The following is a 22,753-nucleotide window of genomic DNA, read 5'->3' on the forward strand; positions in this document are numbered from 1 at the left end:
CATCAAACACCGGTTGAAACCACCTCTATATCACAACTTCCAGTTGTGATAAAAACACTCAAACACTTTTCATCAACAATTTTTTGCTCTGAAAACTTTTATTACTTTCCATGAAATACACCTGCAAAGTAATGTAAATTTGTTACTCTTGGCACTTTGACAATCTATTCATTGTCCTATAAGAAATAGCTGACAAGATTTGATATTTGAATGTTTCAAACCTCTACATTGTTGAATTATTGTCCTGCAAACATTGTATAGTGCAACAATATTGTTGTGGAGTATCTTTCCACCACAGGAAAATTTGTGATGATGTATACCAACTGTTTCATCCTTTCTGAATTTTTCTTACTCACAGCAAGCTGTTCAAGGCTAATGTCACACCAGTCCTTGTTCACTACCTGCCTATGACTTCTTTTTTTAACGCAGTCAGACCTCCAAAGCCCACATTGACATCACCTAACAAGACCCTACACAATGCATGCAAACACCAGAATTCAAACCTACAGGCTTTCCCTCAAGAGCCATACATGCTAACCACTAACCCATGGTGTGATTTCTGGCAGCTTGGTTTTGAAAATCAAAGATGAATATTCAGCATGCAAAGACATGACCTTGCTCACTGTGACCAGGTAACATCTTCACAATATGCTCATTATTGATTGATCACTGATCATTTTTTATCTATTTTAAAAAGTCAATATCCAATCAAAGAGACAGTGCCAAAAGGCCTTCTTTACGCCTACATGTGCAGTTTCCCGTCATAAACTAGGACTTCAATTCAAGTGAATTTGCAGTTTGTCGACTTCACATGCTTCAACAAAGTCTTGCTCAAAGCTGATAAATGTTGCTGCCCCTGGTAACATTCTGAATCATGGCTTTTCTATCCTAAGGGTACAGTGACTGCAAAGAAAATGTACTTCATGCAACTATTTTATCAGGTTTATACTTGTACTACTTGCTGGCTTTAACAACGGTCCCTCCATCAAAGGTCTGAAAATGTAGCTACTTTCTTTTTGACAGACCACGCGATATGAGTTAACAACAATAGGCCAAACCCGGAATTCGAATCGATCACGGTACAAACAAAGCCATGCGCGCAAACGCGCATAGACGTACGTGTATTTCCATACGCGTTCAGAACACATGTGGGCTTGTTTGTACCGGCATCACGTGATTATTAGGGCGTACTGAGTGTGTAGAACGCATCGCGTCCTTTTTATTCCGGAGTAGAACCATTAACATTTCACGCCACCAACATCAAAGAACTGTTTGATTTACACTATTTGTTGTGGGTTGTAATGCACTACAAACAAAAACAAGTACATTGTAAGTATGAGCAAGATGACATCACATCCCTGACATATTTGATATTAAATCGTGCTGCAGCTCTATTGTAAACATGAATATGTTTTACTTGTTCTGCAATAAAGAGTTTTCTTAGTTAAAACCCCACCTTTCACAGGTAAGTTGTTATTTTCTATCAACTTCAGCGATAAGACCTAATAATTATCACTCCTTTGCATGTGTCCTTCTACTACAGGAGCACCTTCAAAGGATCAACCGATGTGAAAATGCTGTGTTACCACAGTAACATTGTATTGCAACTTTCTGGTAATGAAAACGATGACCAACACTCTTTCTCCAATATAGTGTGTGATTTACCCTCAGTTTGTCCCAAAGATGCAAAGTTTTTGCAACCAAGAGCAACATTTCACCGTTCTCTCATTGCATATAAAGTTTGAAGTTTAAAATTAAACCACAGACGTCATATGCCTCATATTTTTCTCGTTATGTGTATAATGGATAACTATAATGATATATTTAGTTTAGAGCAATAGACTTTGCTTTTTAAAGGGTACACTAGTAAAAGGTCACTGAAAGGTGCTCAGGACTATGGAAGTCCAATGTCACTTCTTGGTAATCACTGAACACAAGGAAGACCAGGAATGGTTCACTTTAAAAACAGAGCAAGCACTGATCGTCCTAAATTCGATTTAATAAATTTCATTTCTATTCATATGAGAACTAATTTCACTGTCTTCTGAACTTATTTCACATTAAGCCTACATCACACTTTGTTCTGTCAAGTTGACAAGTACTGTGGTCATTATTCTGTGCCAAAATTTTAAAAATCGCGATCAACTGCCAACCACCAAACTCCTTGGCACGTAGCAAAATTATGGCGTCCGTTGACATAATGTTCTGTATTACGTGATTACTATAGATTGCACAGAACACCAACAGAAGCCCAACAGACCTGTGTTGTTTTGGTCTTACATGCACCATTGCAGAATTGTGCAATTTGGAAGAGAGCACATATTTTACATATCCAGTTGACAAGTTGACTGACATTCTTGTTCTTGTACAAAGGTGGTAAATGGCTTCAATCTTTATATGTCATAAACACTCTATTGATAGTCTCTCTTTGCAAAAATTGATTGCCCTCTTCAGTTCTGAGGTCAGTTCCAATTTTTTGTTTGATGAACTCAGAATGAGTTTCATTATTTTGGAAATCCCAGAAAGTTTTAACATGTGATCTGCATTTCTTTTGTTTAGGTAAAACTTCTAGCTAGTTTATCGATCCTGTCAGTCACATGTTGTTCCCAATCAATTGGTCATTAATTTTACAAGCTCCTCCTATTGAAATATGCATAACATCTTGGCACAGCTGAAAATGTCAATAACACTGTTTCATTGGTGCATATAAATATCTCATAATGCAAATATTGGTAATCTCCTGACCTCATCACTTTAGTCCAGTCAATCTAAGCCAAAAAAGGGGTCAACCTAGGACTAATTGCAACAGAAATTATTTCTTCACCATGCATTTTGGAAAGGTCCTAGAAATAACATACTAAAAGTATAATAAAATCTAAGGGGTGCAACAGTGCCTAATTTGCATAAATGTAAAGGGGGCTCATGGGTATAAAATTGTCGCTGATAGATGGTTTCTACTTAAAATATGTGGCTAAACATAATTTTGATACAGTTTTTTTCGCTTGTTTGCCTCCTTTTTGGATTAGGCAATGTTGAGGGACATATTTTGTCGTCATAGAAATATTCCTAATTTGAATAAATCCAATATGGCCACCACAGCACTTCACTTTTCTTTGTTTTTCTCTAATTAATAACTATTTTTAAGCTACTACTGACAGCAATAGAATAATTTTTTCACTTTGTATTTTGGAGAAATCCTAGAATAACATATTAAAAGCGTAGTACAATCTAGAATTGTAAACAATGCCTAATTTGCATTGATGTAAAAAGATTATGATTACAAACTTGGTGCTGATAAAATGTTTCTGCTAAAAATATTTGGCTAAACATGATATGTTATGCAGGTTTTTTGGGTTATTTGCTTTGTTTTTGGTCAAGGTAATGTTGATGGAAATATTTTGTCGTCATAGAAATATTCCTTATTTGCATAAATCCAATATAGCCGCCACAACCTTCATTTTTCTTTGTATTTTTCCCAATTAACTATTTTTAAGCTACATTTGACAGCAATAGAATAATTTATTCACTGTGTATTTCAGAGAAGTCCTACAATGACATACTAAAAGCTAGTACAATCTACAGATGTAAACAATGCTTACCGTTAATTTGCATAAATGTAAAAAGGTTATGGTTACAAACTAGGTGCTGATAGCATGTTTCTACTAAAAACATTTTGTAGAATCATGATATATACAGGTTTTCCGCTTATTTGCCTTGTTTTAGGTTTAGGTAATGTTGATGGAAATATTTTGTCGTCATAGAAATATTCCTCATTTGCATAAATTCAATATGGCCGCCACAACACTTCTTTTTCTTTGAATATCCCTAATTAATAACTATTTTAAGCTACTTCTGACAGCAATAGAATTAGTTTTTCTCAGTGTATTTTAGAGAGGTCCTAGAATGACAAACAAAATTTCCAATACAATCTAAGCGGTATAAAATACCTAATTTGTTTCGGTGTAAACGGATAATGGGTGCACTACATTCACTGATAAAAGAAATATGCATATTGAATTGAGGAAAACGCGACATTATGTTCAAGTAATGTATGCATTTATCTAATTTTTTGTCCAGGCAATATTTTTGAATATATTTTATCACCCGAGAAATATTCCTATTTTGCGTAAATCAAGTATGGCTGCCACTGTGTTTCACTTTTCACTGCATTTCACTTAAAAATTATATTTAATCAACACAAAAAGTAGTTTATGTTTCCACTTTGTATTTCGGGAGGGTCCCAGAACGACAAACAAAACGACTAGTAAACTCTAAGAGGAAGAGGTGAGACAGTGCATAATTTGAATAAATGTAAAACTCAGAAATGGGAACAAAATCGTTGCTGTTAATAGATTTCTTAAAATATATTGATCAAATTGACATTTTATTCAAGCAATTTGATTATTTAATTTTTTTGTGTGTGTATAGGCAATGCATCATATTGTTTAAGATTCCTCATTTTACATAACTGCTATGTGCCCCTCCTACCACTTTACAAGTTTGCCTTTCTTTGACCTATAAATGACTATATGTAATGTTAAAAAACAACAGAGATCATTAGAACTATTTCTTCATTGTAAATTTTAGTAGGTTCATAAAAATTGCATGCCGTAAGTTTAATGAAGTTGTGCATAAGACAGCTAATTTACCCAAAGGCTAAACGGGTCATAGATCTATACAAACCTGGTGCTGATAATCTTTTTACGAAAGTCATTTAAGAGATAAGCAGACATTATAATGACTATGTAAGATCATTTTTGCGTTTTTAATTTAGGCAATGTTTTCAAATATATCTTACAACAATAATAGTTCTTATTTGCATTAATTCAATAAGTCAACCGTGTCACTTCCTTTTTTTAATTGGAACATCAATTATTTCTTCACCTTAAATATTTAAAAGATCCAAAAAAAGGTATATTCAAAGTCTAATACAATCTACATTGTGCAACAGGGCTAATTGTAAAAGATTTTATAGGAAATGCCTACATTCTATTAAATGTAATACTTGAAACTTGAAATGTTATACAATATCGTAAAGAGAGATTGGAATTTTTTACTACATCGCTAAATATATTTTACCTATTTTTTGAACGATTCCTCTTGTGCATAAATCCTATATGATGATCATTAAAATAAGTTTCTTTAATTTTTCAAATTGACATCAGCTTATTTTAATTAATTATATTATCAGTAAAATGAGAAGTTACATTAAGAGACACTACTACTTTAAGTACTTCCTATCGAAAGATGATCATTTTATGACTTGAATGAACATTTTGCCCAGTACAAAGAAATTTACTGTTTTCTAACTCATTGTAATGATTATATACTAATAGGGCGTACAGAATGAAAAGCTCTGTGAAACTAAACAATGATTGATTCGTATAGTTCGTTTCAATTATCTAGAGAATTTCCATAATGTCAAGACAATTTAATCCCTATACCTGCCAATAAAATTTGAACTTTCTGGCGGATTTTGATTATCTTAATGTATACCAAAATGCTTGGCCAAATAACCAACGCTTTGTACTAAGGGAGGCTGAAGAAAATTTGTTTCAGCTCTAATGATTTCTTCTATTTTCACCCTGACCGGTATTACTAATATAGATTAAGTGTTGGTAAAATGTAATTAAAGACCAGGTTATGTTGTCAATGGTAAATTAGATATACTTTTGACTGTGTGCAACGTACTTGCCTGTTAATGCCACATACAGAAATTTATGATAATAATGATATAGAAATACAATTATAATGATCATGATGATATAGAGGTACAATTATTATACTATACTGCCAATTATCATGAAATATGTGATGAGCAAAGCTGTTCCTTAAGCAGCGGGACACTGCATTTCTCAAAATTTTGAAGTTTCTTGAAGACAACAATTGAAAATTAATATAAAGTCATATAATGGACTGCAGAGAGATATTTCCTGTTTAATCTTACAGTGCACAGCCATAAAATTTAAGGAAAAATTGAAAATCTAAATCACTGGTAAAAACAAATCTAGATACTTTTCATAATGTCTAGCTGCTCTTTCTAATTTTCATAACCGTGAAACAAGAAAACAAAAATGTGAAGGGATTTGCATCACAGAAGCTGCCGCTAACGAGTTTATCAATTAAGATATCACATTTTTGACATCAAATTATCATATAATTGGTCATCCTGTATTTTGAACCTTATGGAAGTCTCACCTCAGATTGGCCAGACTGTCAATTCCTTGAATGATCGATCTTATTAGTAATGATACAAAAGTCTAATTATCTGCAAATGGACATTTTTGACATCAAATTATCATATAATTGGTCATCCTGTATTTTGAACCTTATGGAAGTCTCACCTCAGATTGGCCAGACTGTCAATTCCTTGAATGATCGATCTTATTAGTAATGATACAAAAGTCTAATTATCTGCAAATGGAAAGTCCATTACATAAACAGCCCCATGAGTGATACTTGCATATCTAAGATCTGATGTGATACGCGGTACAATTATATCATCCCTTGCCTTACAACTTTCATTGAATTACCCTTCCCAATTCTTATGGGTTCTACGATGAACTGCAGCAGCCTCAATAAACCCAGCAGAAAGCAAAATCTAGACTTTCTTTTGTCAACGAAAGGATTCTGGCTGTAAACAAATGAACCACCTCGAGGAAGATGTGAACAGGGAGGAAGAGGAAGAAATTTATGATATGATTACAATTATCATAACAATTATCATCATCACCACCATCATGGTAATTCAAATGATGCTCGTATTGATACCAATGATAGTTCAACAATGAGAAAGATGATTCACAGGCACAACTGTTAAGTGTGGTGAACCATTTATTAGTAACTGAATATTTCCATCGTCATTGAAAATAGTGACGAAAAGCATAAACAATCCCTTCAAAAATTTTACAGCAATCGAACATATTGTAGGAGAAAATGACTGAACTGAAATGAATGACTGAACTGAATGACTGAACAATGGATGTCAAAAAATTGAACACGTCCAATGATTTTTCATGAATAACCTTAATGTCGTAAAAGAAAGAAGAATATCCAAAGAAAGTATTCTAATTCCCTTTATTTAAACAGTAATGCTCTGAAACTCTTCTCTTTATTCATTGCATTTCTGAATAATCAGAAAATGTCAATGGAAGCTATTGTAGTCGTATTGTATTCAGAAGACAGTAGACAGTTTGTGTCAATTATGCAAATTAGGCCTTTTGTATTTTAAAATAATTAGCATGCAAATTAGGTCAACCTCATATTTTTTTGGGATGGATTTTGATAATTCTTGCAAAACCTTAACACTTTCATAGGGAAAAAAATTGTTTATATATGAGCTTAAACATTTATTTTGTCTGAAATAATGGAAAAACTGCGAATATATGCAAATTAGTTAATTTGCATGATATTTATTTTTCAAGACATTTAGAAAGTAACTTGTTGAACCTTACTAAATTGTGTTGCAATGAAAAAAGTCACTTGAATTCAGTTTACATGCCAAATATGTGTGTATAGCAGTCATTTAAAGGCCATTTATAGCTAATTTGAATATATGCAAATTTAACCAACTTGCACCCCTTATATTTTCCTATACTTTTAATATGTCATTAGTGAGACCTTTCCAAAGGTCATGGTGAAGAAATAATTTCTGTTGCAATTAGTCCTAGGTTAAACCCTAAATTGACTGGACTACTTCGCGACTCACTAGTAAGTCCTACACTCCTCACAACTCACGGTGTACGTTACCATGATTCTCTTGTAAGAGTGCAGTGACAAGGTCTGGAACACAAGACTACATTTTAATCACCATGCAAAGGTGTGAAATCAAGTGAGAAATGAATTTTTCAAAGATTTCTCCACTTTGAAGGTCACATGTTTTATTTGGCAAATAAATAATACCTCATCACATTGAACTATGGATCAAACGCATCCAAGTTTAGTAATTTGTTCACTAACAGATGATAAGAAAAAGAGGTGTCCTTTTGTTTGTCCTTTAGGTAGAGATAATTAATCCATTAACCATCAGGCATGGATGGAGGGACTGTGTTTGACCTTAGATTAGGGGAGTTTACACAGATAATAATTTACATTGTCAATATAATAATGTCATCATCATGGTTTAATTTTTGAAACATTTTAAACACTGATATGACCAATGTAGATTGATAGCTGAAGCATTATAAGACATGCTGCAGATACAATATGCTACTTTCACAAACAAAAAGACACAAAACTTGATAGTGTATTATAAGTTGGGATGCTGCTTACATAACATATGCATTTAAATTGAGAATTTCTATCCACTAACCTGTATAAAACAAGGCAACTTCACCAAACAGAATACAAAATAGTAAAATTTTGACACACAATCAAGATTCTGATACAAACCTTTTATCAGTTTCAGATTCACTGTCTTCAGAACAGCCATTCATCAGTTGATTGGGAGTCCATTTAATAGTTAAAGCATCCACACTTTGATGTAATGACAAATATCCTGGCACTAATTCAATGTTTTCTTTCTGTCAATAAGGAAGTTCAATAGAAAAATAAAATTAGTCACAAGATCAATAGAATGCTTCAAAAAGCAAACACAAACATGATACACATATAATATATTCCATGAAACTGAATGTGGGCTAATGATCATTTTGATAAAATTCATGGATAGCCTTGACGACATTTTGATCTGCTAACAGCTACCAATCAACAGCAAATGATGCTGTAAATGTAGAACTTTAAACTTGTGACTCAAAGAACTTTCAGCTACATCCCCAGCTCTAAAATCTGTGCCAAAGGCTCTGAGGCACAGAAGAAATTGTGCCTAGCTTTTGATATTGTAACTATCGCACAGGACAAGGTGACCTTAGGGTAGAAAGTGCCTCGGGGACATATTTTGACTGTCAAATTTTTTAATTCTTTTCTAATCTACCACTTGTGGGGGTTCATTTTAAAGGTTTGGGAGTGAGAAAAATTTTCACCATACAAGTTTTTTGAAAATCGAAAATTTTATGTCGCTAATTGGGAAATTTTGTTAAATATGCAAATTGGTAATTAGCTGATCTCAAAATGCTTTCATTACGGGTATATTATAGTACAGTAAAACCTAAACTGAACCCTTTAGGGACTGAGAAAAATTGTTCGGTTTGGAGAGATGTTTGGTTCATAGAGGTCATTTTAACAGAGTTCTTAGTGGAATGGGACTTGGAAAAGGGTTCAGTTTAGACAGGTTTCAAGTTTAGACAGGGTTCAGTTTCGACAGCTTTTAACTGTATCTTTAATTCATGTACCAAGTTTTATCAACTTTGATCAAGTCAATTCAGATATATCCCTAATTAGGAAAGTTTGTTAAATATGCACATTAGTAACTACCTTATCTAAAAATGCTAAAATACCTTTATGAGTGTTATTTCAGAGTATCTCCAATGTACATAGTATGTTTTGTCAACTTTGATCAAGCGAATCTAGATATATTTCCTTAAGTAGGAAAGTTTGTTAAATATGCAATTTAATAAATTAATAATCAGCTGAAGCAAAAGTACTACCAACTAGCTTTCAATAATTTTACATCATAGATCCTTTAATGTACAAAGCAAGTTTTCACAACTTCATTAAGTCAATTCAGATATATATACCTAATTAAGAAAGTTTGTTGAATATGCTAAGTCGTATTTAGCTGATTACAAAATGCTAAAAATGACTTTCACAAATGCTATATCATAGTATCTTCAATGTACAGTGTACGTTTCGATAACTTCGGTCAAGTCTATCCTGATATATATTCTTCATTGTTAAAGTTCATCAAATATGCAAATTAGAAATTAACTTTCATGCCACCCTTTAATATATTTTTCAGCTGATATATCTTAGTGTGATCAATATTTGAAGGAAATACAGATTTGAATCCCATCTGCTGGCCTTGAGATTAACCCCAACAGACAAAAAGACAGACAGACATCACTGTAACATGGGAGCCCAGGGGCACCGATGTCCTTTGTACCTCCTTAGTGTTTATTATTTGCCACAACTGTGTCATTTTGTCAAAAAGTCATATCGTTTGCATATAAATGAAAGTTATTTGAACGGGATGGTTACTGCTCCAGCATAAGTTCAAGTGTGGAATCTAAGTATCAACAGCTTTGATATGTGTGAAAGTGAATTAAAACATGGAACTCAATAGGATCAACAATATCTACAACAGGAAATGTGAACTTATATAATGTATATAATGCAGAAGGGAGAAAATTTTAGCAACCAACGATTGTACCATAATGGACAATGGCTAATCTAAACCAAATTACTTATTGTTGGCATTGATTACACATGTATCTATTGTCTATCAAATAGAAAAATAAATTTGGGCCATTGACTGAAAAACATTTGCTTGTTACACTCACCACATGTACTTAGTATTTGGAGTGTACACCTATCTACAATACATGTTCAATGAAAAGAGGTTTGGAGACTGTAAGTCAACAGTGCACCTTAATCTATGCGACTATATAAGCTTACCCTTCAAGTGTGTGTAGGCAAAAACCAAATTTAATTTTGAATTACGTAACGCAGGGAAGGACATACAATATGGTGAAAAACAAACTAAATATCATAAAAACTGAATATAAATTGATATGGAAATGTTGTCTGACAGTTATAAGTATCTGAGGTGTGCCAAGAGACAAATATTAAAATTGGACAGCATCATCCTGACCACAGTTTCTTCTCTGACTGGTTTGTTTCCTTCTGAATTTCTGATACAGTGATAGGTACAAAGTATTTATAATATTCTGCTATTCACAATAGTCACACAACATAGCTTGCATTTTGTTCACAGAAGAACTGAGTTTTACATGTAAGATAACTTTCTCGTAAACTGTAAATTCTGGCTTCAGGCAGCTCAAACGTCGCAATTCTTAAAATGTTTTGATATGATACGGAGTGGCTTGCACACATATGCACTATGCAGTCAATGTATTCATAGTATGAGAGTCTACTACATTCAAGCATAGTGATGTTGACAAATACATGCATGCCAGTGCACAATTTCAAGTAGCCATGAGGAAATTCTAATGGTCTTTTAGTGGAAATATAGGCAACAACAATGAAACAAACTGTGCTAAAGTGCAATCTCGGATCATGTATGATCATGCCAAATTGCCATGTGGGATCATGCCCTTATTCTGAAATGCGCGTACTTCCTAAATAAATCGATCAACATATAAGCACACACTGTCTTTAGCGATTGAAGTCAACAATGATGTCAAAATCAACACTCAACTGACGAAATTACCCAAAACAAGTCATCGTTGATGACACAGTCCCCACTTGTTAATGGGTAATTTGATAAAAAGTCCTCAGAGAGGATAGAGTCATCTTCATTAATTAGGTCTGTGTTAAAAATACTTTGATACAGATGGCGCTCAATGGCCAAGAATGAGTTCCATGGTGATGAAAACATAAAACCAATGTAGGCCACCATCCTAATTACAAAAGATCATTAAAGGGATATAGTCGTCGGAACTGCGCCTGTGCGAGTTTCTTGTTTACAAACAATGTATTTCGTGCACGATATCGAGATGCACCTCATCATCATAGCTGCAACATTTAAATTATACGATGATAGATTATGACAGACATGTTTTAACTGTCATCAATCACCATTGTGCCTTGGATACATTGTTGCCATGGGTCGTATGGGTCCCATACGACCTTTGAGCGCAGTTCCGACGACTATATCCCTTTAAATGAGTCAACTAGGAATTAATTGACAGGATGTTGCCAAACATTTTTGCATACTATCCTAACACTAACAGATTATCACCGGTACCACTTTCATAAAATTTGATGCAGTATTTACAATACTATGAGATCAACATCTGTATCAAGTTTCATCAAATTTGACGCTGTATTAGTAGATATATCACTCTAATTAGGAAAGTTTATTACATATGCAATTACAAATTAATTAAAATGACACTGATAAATGTCTTTTCCACTGTTAAAGCAATGTGAGCTTAACATCTGTACCAAGTTTCACGAAATTTGATGCAGTATTTCTTGACATATCAGCCTAATTACGAAACTTCAATAATTGACATGATACTGCTATATGACATGAAACAAATTGACGAGCATATGTATGAAATGGGTCAATGTCCTTGTACCAGCTTTGAATGATACTGGTTGAAATATGTCTGAGTTATGCCTCTGTACATGAGAAAATCGTAACAAAATCCCGCCTAGCAGCCATATTTGATCTTACTGTCTAAAAATTCAACATGTATATGTATGACATAAGTCAATGTCCATGTACCAACTTTGAATAAAATCAGTTGAGACTTGCCAGAGTTATGGCTAAGGACATGAAAAAAACTATAGGGACTTATAGGTTGGGTCCTGTCCGTCCTTTCATCCGTCTGTCTGTCCTGTCCGTCCGTCCGTCGGCAGCCATTTCTCTGTTATCCTTGACTCGATTTTTTTCAAACTGTGTGCAAGGATAAGTTCTGAGGTATACAGATAAAGTACTATGGCATATATGCACGTCAGTTTATTTCATGATATGATCCAATATGGCCGCCTGGTGGCCATTTAATTGCAATTTTTTCATGTTTTTGAACCATACTTCAACTATCCCTGAATAGATTTCATTCAAACTTGGCACACAGTCATTGTATTGTAGTGTTTATGTGCATCACAATTAATGGTGCGAGCGGGGACTGTGTCATCAGCGATGACTTGTTTAGCAGTTGTGTGCATGCGCAGGTGGTAGCTTTAGCAAAATTGAACAAAAATCAACTAAATATAAAGTAAAAATGTATAAAAAGTATTATTTAAAATTAATACAAGGCATGAAAACATAAAACCAAACTGAAAACATTTATGAAGGCATTTCAACTATACAAACATCCATGCCAAAGATCAAAATGATCAAATCAGTGATTTTGCCCTAGGGACCATCAGACCAAATTTCAGACAAGCGACCTAGTGGCTGATATAGCTCCGCTGTGTTTATGTACAGAATAACTATTTTTGACACATGTTGGTGAAGAAGGTGAAAATCTTTGATAGTTCAATGCAGTGGCCAGAAAAAAGTGGCTAAAATAAGCTGCAAAAATACACAATTGAAGATTTCATCATACTTTGAATATATCACATCAGATCATCCCCAAGAACATGTCAACAAAAGCTATCTGATAAGTAGTTTTTTGAGAATAAAATTTTCTGACCGAAAATGGCAACAATTGCCCCCAAAAACAAAAATTGCATATTTCATCATAATTTCAAAAGATCAAATTTAGTTTATCTATAGAAACCTGTATACCAAATTTCAAAGCTGTTAGACCAGTACTTTTTGAGAAACGCATATTTTGACCAAAAATGGGAAAAATTGCCCCCAAAATTCAAAATTGCAGATTTCATCATTATTTCGATAAATATCATTTTGTTCATCTATGGAAACCTGTATACCAAATTTCAAAGCTATCAGATGAGTAGTTTTTGAAATACACATTTTTTGACCTAAAATGGCAAAAATTGCCCCAAAATACAAAATTACAGATTTCATCAAAAATTCAATATATATTACTTAGCTCATCTGTAGAAACCTGTATACCATATTTCAAAGCTATCAGACCAGTACTTTTTGAGAAACACATTTTTTGACCAAAAAGGGCAAAAATGGCCCAAAAATTACAAAATTGCAGATTTCATCATAATTTCAATAAATATCATTTAGTTCATCTGTAGGAACCTGTGTACCAAATTTCAAAGCTATCAGATGAGTAGTTTTTGAAATACACATTTTTTGACCAAAAATGGCAAAAATTGCCCCAAAAATACAAAATTACAGATTTCTTCAGAAATTCAATATATATTACTTAGCTCATCTGTAGAAACCTGTGTACCAAATTTCAAAGCTATTAGACCAGTACTTTTTGAGAAACGCATTTTTTGACCAAAAATGGGAAAAATTGCCCAAAAATTAAAAACTATCAGATTTCATCATATCATTTAGTTCATCTGTAGGAACCTGTATACCAAATTTCAAAGCTATCAGATGAGCAGTTTTTGAAATACACATTTTTTGACCAAAAATGGCAAAAATTGCCCCAAAAATACAAAATTACAGATTTCATCAGAAATTCAAGATATATTACTTAGCTCATCTATAGAAACCTGTATACCAAATTTCAAAACTATCAGACTAGTACTTTTTGAGAAATACATTTTTTGACCAAAAATGACCAAAATTGCCTTAAAAATGCAAATTTGCATATTTCTGCACAATTTGAACAAATCTGAAATAGATCATCCCTAGGGACATATGTACCAAATATCAAAGCTATCTGACTGGTAGTTTTGAAGAAGAAGATTTTTTAAGATTTTTTTACCAAAAACGACAAAAATTGCCTTAAAAATACAAATATGCAAATTTCACTACGATCTGAACAAATCTAACTAAAGTCACCCTAAGTAAACTGCTTATTAAATTTCAAAGCAATCGGACGAGCGGTTTCACAGAAGAAGATTTTTTTACCAAAAACATCAAAAATTGCCCCAAAAATACATATATGCAAATTTCACCACAATTTGAACAAACTGAAGTGAGGTCACCCCAAGTGAACTGCATATAAAATTTCAAAGCAATTGGATTTGTGGTTTCAGAGGAGAAAGCAATTGTTGACGGACGACGGACGACGGACGACGACGGACGACAACGGAAAAATCAACCTATTTGATAAGCTCCGCGTCGCTGACAGCGGAGCTAAAAAAGTTACTGAAGCAATTCTGAAATACCTCCATCCACGGCATATGCCGCGCCATCCCATTAGTCCTCGACCTCACAGGGTCGAAATGGCTAAAAATGTAAACCAGTACAGGAATAACCTACCGGCTGCACAAGTACATTGTTTTTGCCATATAAAAGTGTGGTCTTTGAATTTTGATGCAATGATTCCACATAATCTCTGGCAGAGGTTGGTACTCTACTTTCATCACTCGTTGTGCTGGCCCCTCTCTTGTTAATCTGCAAAACAAAGAACACACCATTTGCAAATCTTACTCCAATACTGGGAACAATAAATATGTGTAAGTATGAGAAAAATTACCCTGAACAAAGAGTCAACAGATATTTTTGGGCTGACCATATAGCACTTAAAGCCCCAATAGCTGCAAATGTACAATAAACTGATCTCAAAATATCCACTGTTTTCTAAGAGTTCTTTTTAAATAAGACCCATTAAAGACTGAATAAGTGTATAACAGTGTCATAAGTGTCGAAAGTGGCATGTAAAGTCAAAGGTTTTGACATCATTTTAGATTTCCTGCCATTTTCAAAAACTACTCATGTGACAAAGAAAATACAGATTACTACAACAAAATGTTGACCACTGTGTGCTGTGCATTCAAGTAAATGGCATCATGCTTGTTCCTTTTATGATCACAACATGTATGAACAGGAAATACTGGTTTTTTGTACTTTTCTGTGGGGGCGGCATTTTATGAGTTCGGCATCCATTTTATTTAACCCATTAAAACACGTACGTATGGTCCAAATCAGTGAGCAGTGATACTGCTACCCAAGTCACATTAACACAAACCAACTGGGGTTTGAAAATAAAATCATGAAAATAATGCATACTAGAAAGCATTTGCAAGCAAAAGCGAAGTTTCAGAGACCAGAGCAGCGGAAGAAAAGACAGTGTGTGACGAAGATTGGTGCAGAATGAAAGAGTGCTTGGGATTTTAATATGCAAGCACGTACCATGCACGTACCTATAGTGAGGGCTGATACAACAACAGAATACAACTAAAAGCAAGGCAGTCCAGGGAATTACAGTACACAGATTACAAATGCCTACATGTACGGTAAAAACGCAACAGATACATACGGGGGCGACAACACACAGAAATGTATATCAGACGAGAGAAGACATCAGAACTAGGCCATTGAACTTGAAAACCGAGGCCACATGCATTTTCATTTGATTAAAAGCAATTAACGCTTCATCTGTTAAAGTTTTTACCACTGACTAAAACAATTTTCATTGCTATGTCGCTGTTTTCACAAGATACTGACCGTTTGATCTTGGAAAGTTGAGTTGCTTTTACGTGCAGCCAACGCATGCCGGTGCGGTGACAGACAGTTCACTATGCTATGCCTAGCTCTGCATGGCAGGGCTGTGTGTTACCGGTGTTAAACGGCCTCCCACCACAGCCCTGCAGACTGATATGGAAAAAACCGCTGGTGGCTCCTCAGAAATACGGCGGGCAGTTTCTCCGCCAAAAACAGCCGATTTTGAATCCAAAACTTGCATTGATCTTCGTTTTCGAGCACACCCACCTCGCCTAGGTACACGATGTGCCCAGCCGCGCTTGTAAACTTACGCAAAGCCTACTTTTCTCTCTCAATGCGAGGGAAGCTTCGTATCCGCCGCCATTGTTAATCTCATTCAACCCATGAGCACTCGGGCGAAAACCAGCATACCATATGGAAGGCGTATGACGTACAGTATAACGCCAGGTACGGAGAGTATTTAGAGAAAAATAAAAATCAAAAAGCAACAAAAAACAAAGCGAAAGAAAGCTAGAATTATTAATAGCTGAAAACAATTTGATATTTGTGCAATGCAAAATAAAAAATAAATAAATAAACAAACAAGAAATGCCCGTGAAACCCGTCCAAACTGAGCGATGACGTCATAAGCGTGTCGCAATGCATTCTGGATAATTGAGGTAAAATTTGTATATAGCATGTTCTATGGTAGTAATGCAAGAGAAAGAAAGAAAGAGAAAAGAAAGAAAGAAAGAAAGAAAGAAAGAAAGAAAGAAGGAAAGTGAGCAACAAGCGACCTAGCGGCCGATAAAGCTCCGCTGTGTTTATGTAGAGAGTAACTATTTTTGACACATGTTGATGAAGAAGGTGAAAATATTTGATAGCTCAATGCAATGGCCAGAAAAAAGTGGCTAAAATAAGCTGCAAAAATACACAATTTCATCATACTTTGAATATATCACATCGGATCATCCCGAAGAACATGTCAACCAAAGCTATCCGATGAGTAGTTTTTTGAGAATGAAATTTTCTGACCAAAAATGGCAACATCCCCAAAAATACAAAATTACAGATTTCATCAGAAATTCAATATATATTACTTAGCTCATCTGTAGAAACCTGTATACCAAAGTTCAAAGCTATCAGAACAGTACTTTTTGAGAAACACACTTTTTGACTAAAAATGGCAAAAATTGCCCCAAAATGTTTCATTCATTGCTTCAAAACCTGTAGAAACATCAAATTTTACCTTCAAGTGAAAGGCACAGGAAAATATTGATTTTTTGGCCATATTCACAACTGCGTAATTCAGAAAGTACAAGTGGTATCATTATTAAAATTATTTTGTTAGAACATACTTTGGCATTCTTTTACAAGAAAAGATTCATTTTTTTTCATTGCGAATTCACCTGTGTGGTTTATTGATACAAAAACTGCAAATATTTCAATTTTATTATGGGGATATATCCAGAAGGGAATCTTTTTTAGATAAACATTTTGATGCAATACACGGTCTCTTGTAGTCAATGATTCAAATTAGCTGAACTGCTATTCTGTAAAATCCTAACAACTTAAGTTACAATTATACTTTAAACAAGTCATCGTTGATGACACAGTCCCCACTTGTTAATGGGTACTTTAATTACAAGTCCTCGGAGAGGATAGAATCCTCTTCATTAATTAGGTCTGTGATAAAAATACTGCGATACAGATGGGGCTCTATAGCCAAGAATGAGTTCCATGGTGGTGAAAACATAAAACCATGCAGGGCGCCATCCTAATTATAAAAGGTCATTAAATGAGTCAATTAGTAATTAATCAACAGGAAATTGCCAAACATTTTTGCATCCTATCCTAACACTGACAGATTTTCACTGGTACCATATTTCATAAAGTTTGATGCAGTGCTTCTGGACATTCACCCTAAAAACAAAAATTCATCATGTAAATGCAAACTAGCAATTTATTTAAATGATACCGCTAAGCGTCATTGAATTGTATTTACAACATTATGAGATCAACATCTGTACCAAGTTTCATCAAATTTGACACAGTATTTGCGGATATATCACTCTAATTAGGAAAGTTCATTACATATGCAATTTCAAATTAATTAACATGACACTGATAATTGTCTTTTTCACTGCTAAAGCAATGTGAGCTTAACATCTGTACAGAGTTTCATGAAATTTGATGCAGTATTTCTTGACATATCAGCCTTATTACGAAAATTCAATAATTGACATGATATTGCTACATGCCATGAAACAAATTGATGTGCATATGTATGACACAGGTCAATGTCCTTGTACCAACTTTGAATCATACTGGTTGAAATATGTCTGATTTATGGCTCTGTATATGAAAAAATCGTGACAAAATGGCTACCACGCAGCCATATTTGATCTTACCGTCTAAAAACCAACATGTATATGTATGACATAAGTCAATGTCCATGTACCAACTTTGAATAAAATCGGTTGACACTTATCAGAGTTATGGCTCTCGACATGAAAAAATCCATAACAAAATGGCCACCTGGCATGTGGCCATATTGGATCATGTCATGAAACAAATCATCGTACATATGTATAATATTAGTCAATGTCCTTGTACCAACTTTGAATAAAATCGCTTGATGTCTGAATTATGGTTCAGGACATGAAAAAATTGTAACAAAATGGCTGCTATGTGGCCATATTGGATCATATCATGAAACAAATTGATGTGCAGATGTATGGCATAGGTCAATGTCCTTGTACCAACTTTGAATAAAATCAGTTGAGACATGCCAGAGTTATGGCTCAGGACATGAAAAAATTGTAACAAAATTGCCGCACAGCGGCCATATTGGATCGTATCACAAAACAAATCAATATGCATATGTATGACATTGATCAATGTCCTTGTACCTACTTTGAAATAAATTGGTTGAGACATGACTGAGTTATGGCTCAGGACATGAAAAAATTGTAACAAAATGGCCGCATGGCAGCCATATTGGATCGTATCACAAAACAAATCAATATGCATATGTATGACATAGATCAATGTCCTTGTACCTACTTTGAAATAAATTGGTTGAGACATGACTGAGTTATGGCTCAGGACATGAAAAAATTGTAACGAAATGGCCGCAATGCGGCTATATTGGATCGTATCACAAAATAAATCAATGTGGATACGCATGACATAGGTCATCAATGTCCTTGTACCAGCTTTGAATAAAATCAGTTGAAACGTGCCTGATTTATGGCTCCGTACAAGAAAAAATTGTGACACGATGGCCGCCATGCGGCCATATTGGATCATATCGTGAAAGAAATTGACTTGCATATGTATGATATAGGTCAATGTCCTTGTACTAACTTTGAATAAAATCAGTTGAGATGTGCCTGAGTTATGGCTCTGTACATGAAAAAATCGTAACAAAATTGCCGCACAGCGGCCATATTGGATCGTATCACAAAACAAATCGACGTTGATATGTATGACATATGAAGTAATCCTTGTACCAAGTTTCAATGAAATCACTCCAGGCATTTCTGAGATATATGCGTGAACGGATGGACGCACGCACGCACGGACACACAGACATGACCAAACCTATGAGTCCCCCCGGACAGTGTCCGTTGGGACTAACAATACACTTGCTATGGACCAGAAATACCTATGTCTTTCAAAATTTTGAAAATCAGAATGATAAAACTTGGTCTGCTAGCTACAAATTGCATTCACAATCAATCAGCTTTAGAAATACTAAAAATCACATTGCAGAACATGTACATGTTACTCTTCAAACTTCAATGATAGGACCAGTATAACAATGACAGTGCTCACCTTCAGGAGGAAGAGTTGACTGAATACCATAGAAGTTACCCATCAAAAATTAAATATAACAAACAATTTGATTACACTTGGCCTTGCTCCTTGCCAGTGTTCCCGCTAAGGCTTATTTGCGCGCTAGTTGCGCAGTGTCTCGGACTGCTCTCGCAGTGAAATTTCATGTTTTGCGCAACTTTAGTCTCAGTCATTATTGCGATCAGTATTAGTTTTGGTAACGATAACTCAGGGCAAAATGTGCAATCTCAGCGTGGATTTTACTTCAGTGTTTTGAGTTTTGTCTGGACTTTTTTTCCAACAGCAAAATCATCTTTGCCATGTCAATTTTTGCTTCCGGCCTTCGGCCAGAAGGGGGGACACCCCCTTCCAGACCAGTCCCCCGCGGCCGCCGGGGCGGCTGCCATGCCCTTTGGGCAACCAGTTGCTCACTCACTGAAAACCTTAGAGGGAACACTGCTCCTTGCTCTTCACATATTATGGTATTACATTCAGAAGAATTTCTTCCTAAAAGCATGATATAAGTTCTCAATTTCTGCAATATTTTTGACAGACCATGAACGCAATAGTGAGTCCTTTGGCTCTACTTCAATCTGTTTCAAAATGAACTTATTTTCGGTAATTGCAACATCTCTTTTTTGTCGGCCATCTAAATGAATTTCCAGATATGCTATTTCTGGAAAGTAAATTTACAAGGATGCTATTGTCAGGGGTGGTCAACACTTCACAAACTTCCCCAGCAAACCATCCATCTTCATACGATACCGCTATATATGTCCCTGGCTCAACTGTTCCCTTCACTCAAAACTGATGCTCAATAGCCTTTGTAGTTTTCCTCTTTCACGATCGTCACTGAGACTTGCTTCAACCTGGCTTATCAACTGATTCCTTGAATTGCAACGTCCTGACTTCAAGAAGTCAGCTACGTGATTCCTATGGTAGTACACTGAGCACCCTGATGAAAAGCTACATTAAACCTGTGATGCTGAAACGTCGTGCGGAAGTTTTTCTCCTTCATCAGGTCATCCAAATATGGATAAAAATGAGTGTAGACACCAGATTTCTGACATCCAGAATCAGTAAAGCCCTTGCTAGCCTGATATAGAAATGAAAAGCAGCGAGAGTCATTTCCAAACAATGGCTTCTCCTCTTTCAAAAGATATTTGTTTTCTTTTTCAAAAACTTTACTGGAAGTACTGACAGCTGTTGCAATATTGGTTAACACATGCATGCCACAAAGAAGGTGATTTACTCTTTTCATCTTCGTTTTCTCTTTCTCCCGGTTTGCTTCTATAATTGGCAATAAACTTTCTCTTAATTCCTCCAGTTTGCTTTTATATTTTCTGTTTACTACATGACGATCACTCATCATGTTTTTACTTTGAAGAAGAAGTAGAGCACAAGTAGTATACCTATCTCTATCGTCATCAGTTCCAGCCTCACTGAGTTCTTTGAAGGTATCAATGGTTGCAGATATATAATCATCAGCAGTGCCACTTAAAAGCTCTTGAAATCCCAGTGACAATGATCTTTTGTCAGGGAGAGTTACTTGGAGGCCTGCATAATCTATGAATTTCTTCCGTGTTCCATCTGAATGAAGAGTATTATTGGATGGATGTTCAAGACTTTCAGAGGCTGCCTGTGCCTGTGCGACAACAAGGGCTTCAACTTGCATCATTGAAATCAAAGCTTTACTAGGTAGCCTGTCAATTTCAACATTCAACAGATATTTTATGATGGACTTCACGATTGCAGAACAACTTTCTATTGACACATTGTGAGCCAGCAGATCATAGAAAATTTGTCTGATGTTATCATTGTATTAACATTTTCAAATGTTTTAATGTCTGGTTCATTTTGAAGTAGCTCATTTATTTTTTTTTTCATATCTTGATTTCATTCTCTAAGTCATATATTCTGTCTCTGGCTTGTTGTAATTGTATGTCACTTCTCTCTGCTACCATGGCTTTCCTTTTCCAGAAGCTTTTGTTTTACTGAAGGTTTTTCTTTTCATTTATTATTTGGTCAATAAGATAAGATAAGAGAAGATAAGAATAACTTTATTGTCCATTTCTGGAAAATTACCTTTCGCTTCACCAAAAACACATTACACATCACAACATTAAGTGCTAAAATATGAAAATATACATAGTCTCTATCTCCTTAAGAACAATGAAATATGGCTGTTTCCTACTGACAAAGGTCTGTATTGAGTATAGTTATTGCACTTGGAACAAACTATTTTTTGTAAAAGATTATTTCAAATTACGGGTACTCTGTATCGCCGTTCAGATGGCATCTTTTCAAAAAGTAAATGTAAAGGGTGAGAAGTATCACTGACAATTGCATTGACTTTTCTTCGAATGGCGATTTTATACAGATCACAGAGTTGATTTTGTTTTTTGCCAATTATTTTTCCTGCCATGTTTACGACATGTGTGAGTTTATGTCAATTGCTGACACTCAAATTACCGTACCACACTGTGATGTTAAAAGTGAGAACACTCTCTACGAGGCTCTTATAGACCTTTTCCAATACGCTCTCACTAACTTCAAAACTTCTCAACCTCCTCAATAAAAACATACGCTGCATGGCCTTCTTAACTGTGTAATTAGTATTTTCACTGAAATTCAACCGTTTATCTATCTGTGATCCTAAATATTTAAAACACTCAACAATTTCAACAGACTTTCAATTCACTACAACCGGTTCAAAAGTAGAACCCCTAGTACTGGTCCTTTTATCTATGATTAGCTCCTTAGTTTTACCAACATTCATTTCCAGTAAACTTGAGTTACACCATTTTTGCAAGGTCGCTACATAGTCAAAATAAATCTGTTCGTTTAGTGACTGTTTCTTTC

The 22,753-nt window shown here is 34.9% G+C and overlaps 1 protein-coding gene across 1 annotated transcript in view; it reads right to left on the minus strand.

Moving 5' to 3' along the window:
• LOC139127974 (small G protein signaling modulator 1-like) overlaps nucleotides 1-22,753 on the minus strand; it is a 270,506-nt gene that overhangs the window by 174,344 nt on the left and 73,409 nt on the right. Inside the window, 2 exon segments of the mRNA XM_070693822.1 lie at nucleotides 8,392-8,522; nucleotides 14,888-15,022. Coding sequence (XP_070549923.1) covers nucleotides 8,392-8,522; nucleotides 14,888-15,022 — 266 coding nt within the window.

The sequence above is a fragment of the Ptychodera flava genome, unplaced genomic scaffold (genome assembly GCF_041260155.1).
Source record: "Ptychodera flava strain L36383 unplaced genomic scaffold, AS_Pfla_20210202 Scaffold_40__1_contigs__length_1388640_pilon, whole genome shotgun sequence".
NCBI classification, from domain to species: domain Eukaryota; kingdom Metazoa; phylum Hemichordata; class Enteropneusta; family Ptychoderidae; genus Ptychodera; species Ptychodera flava.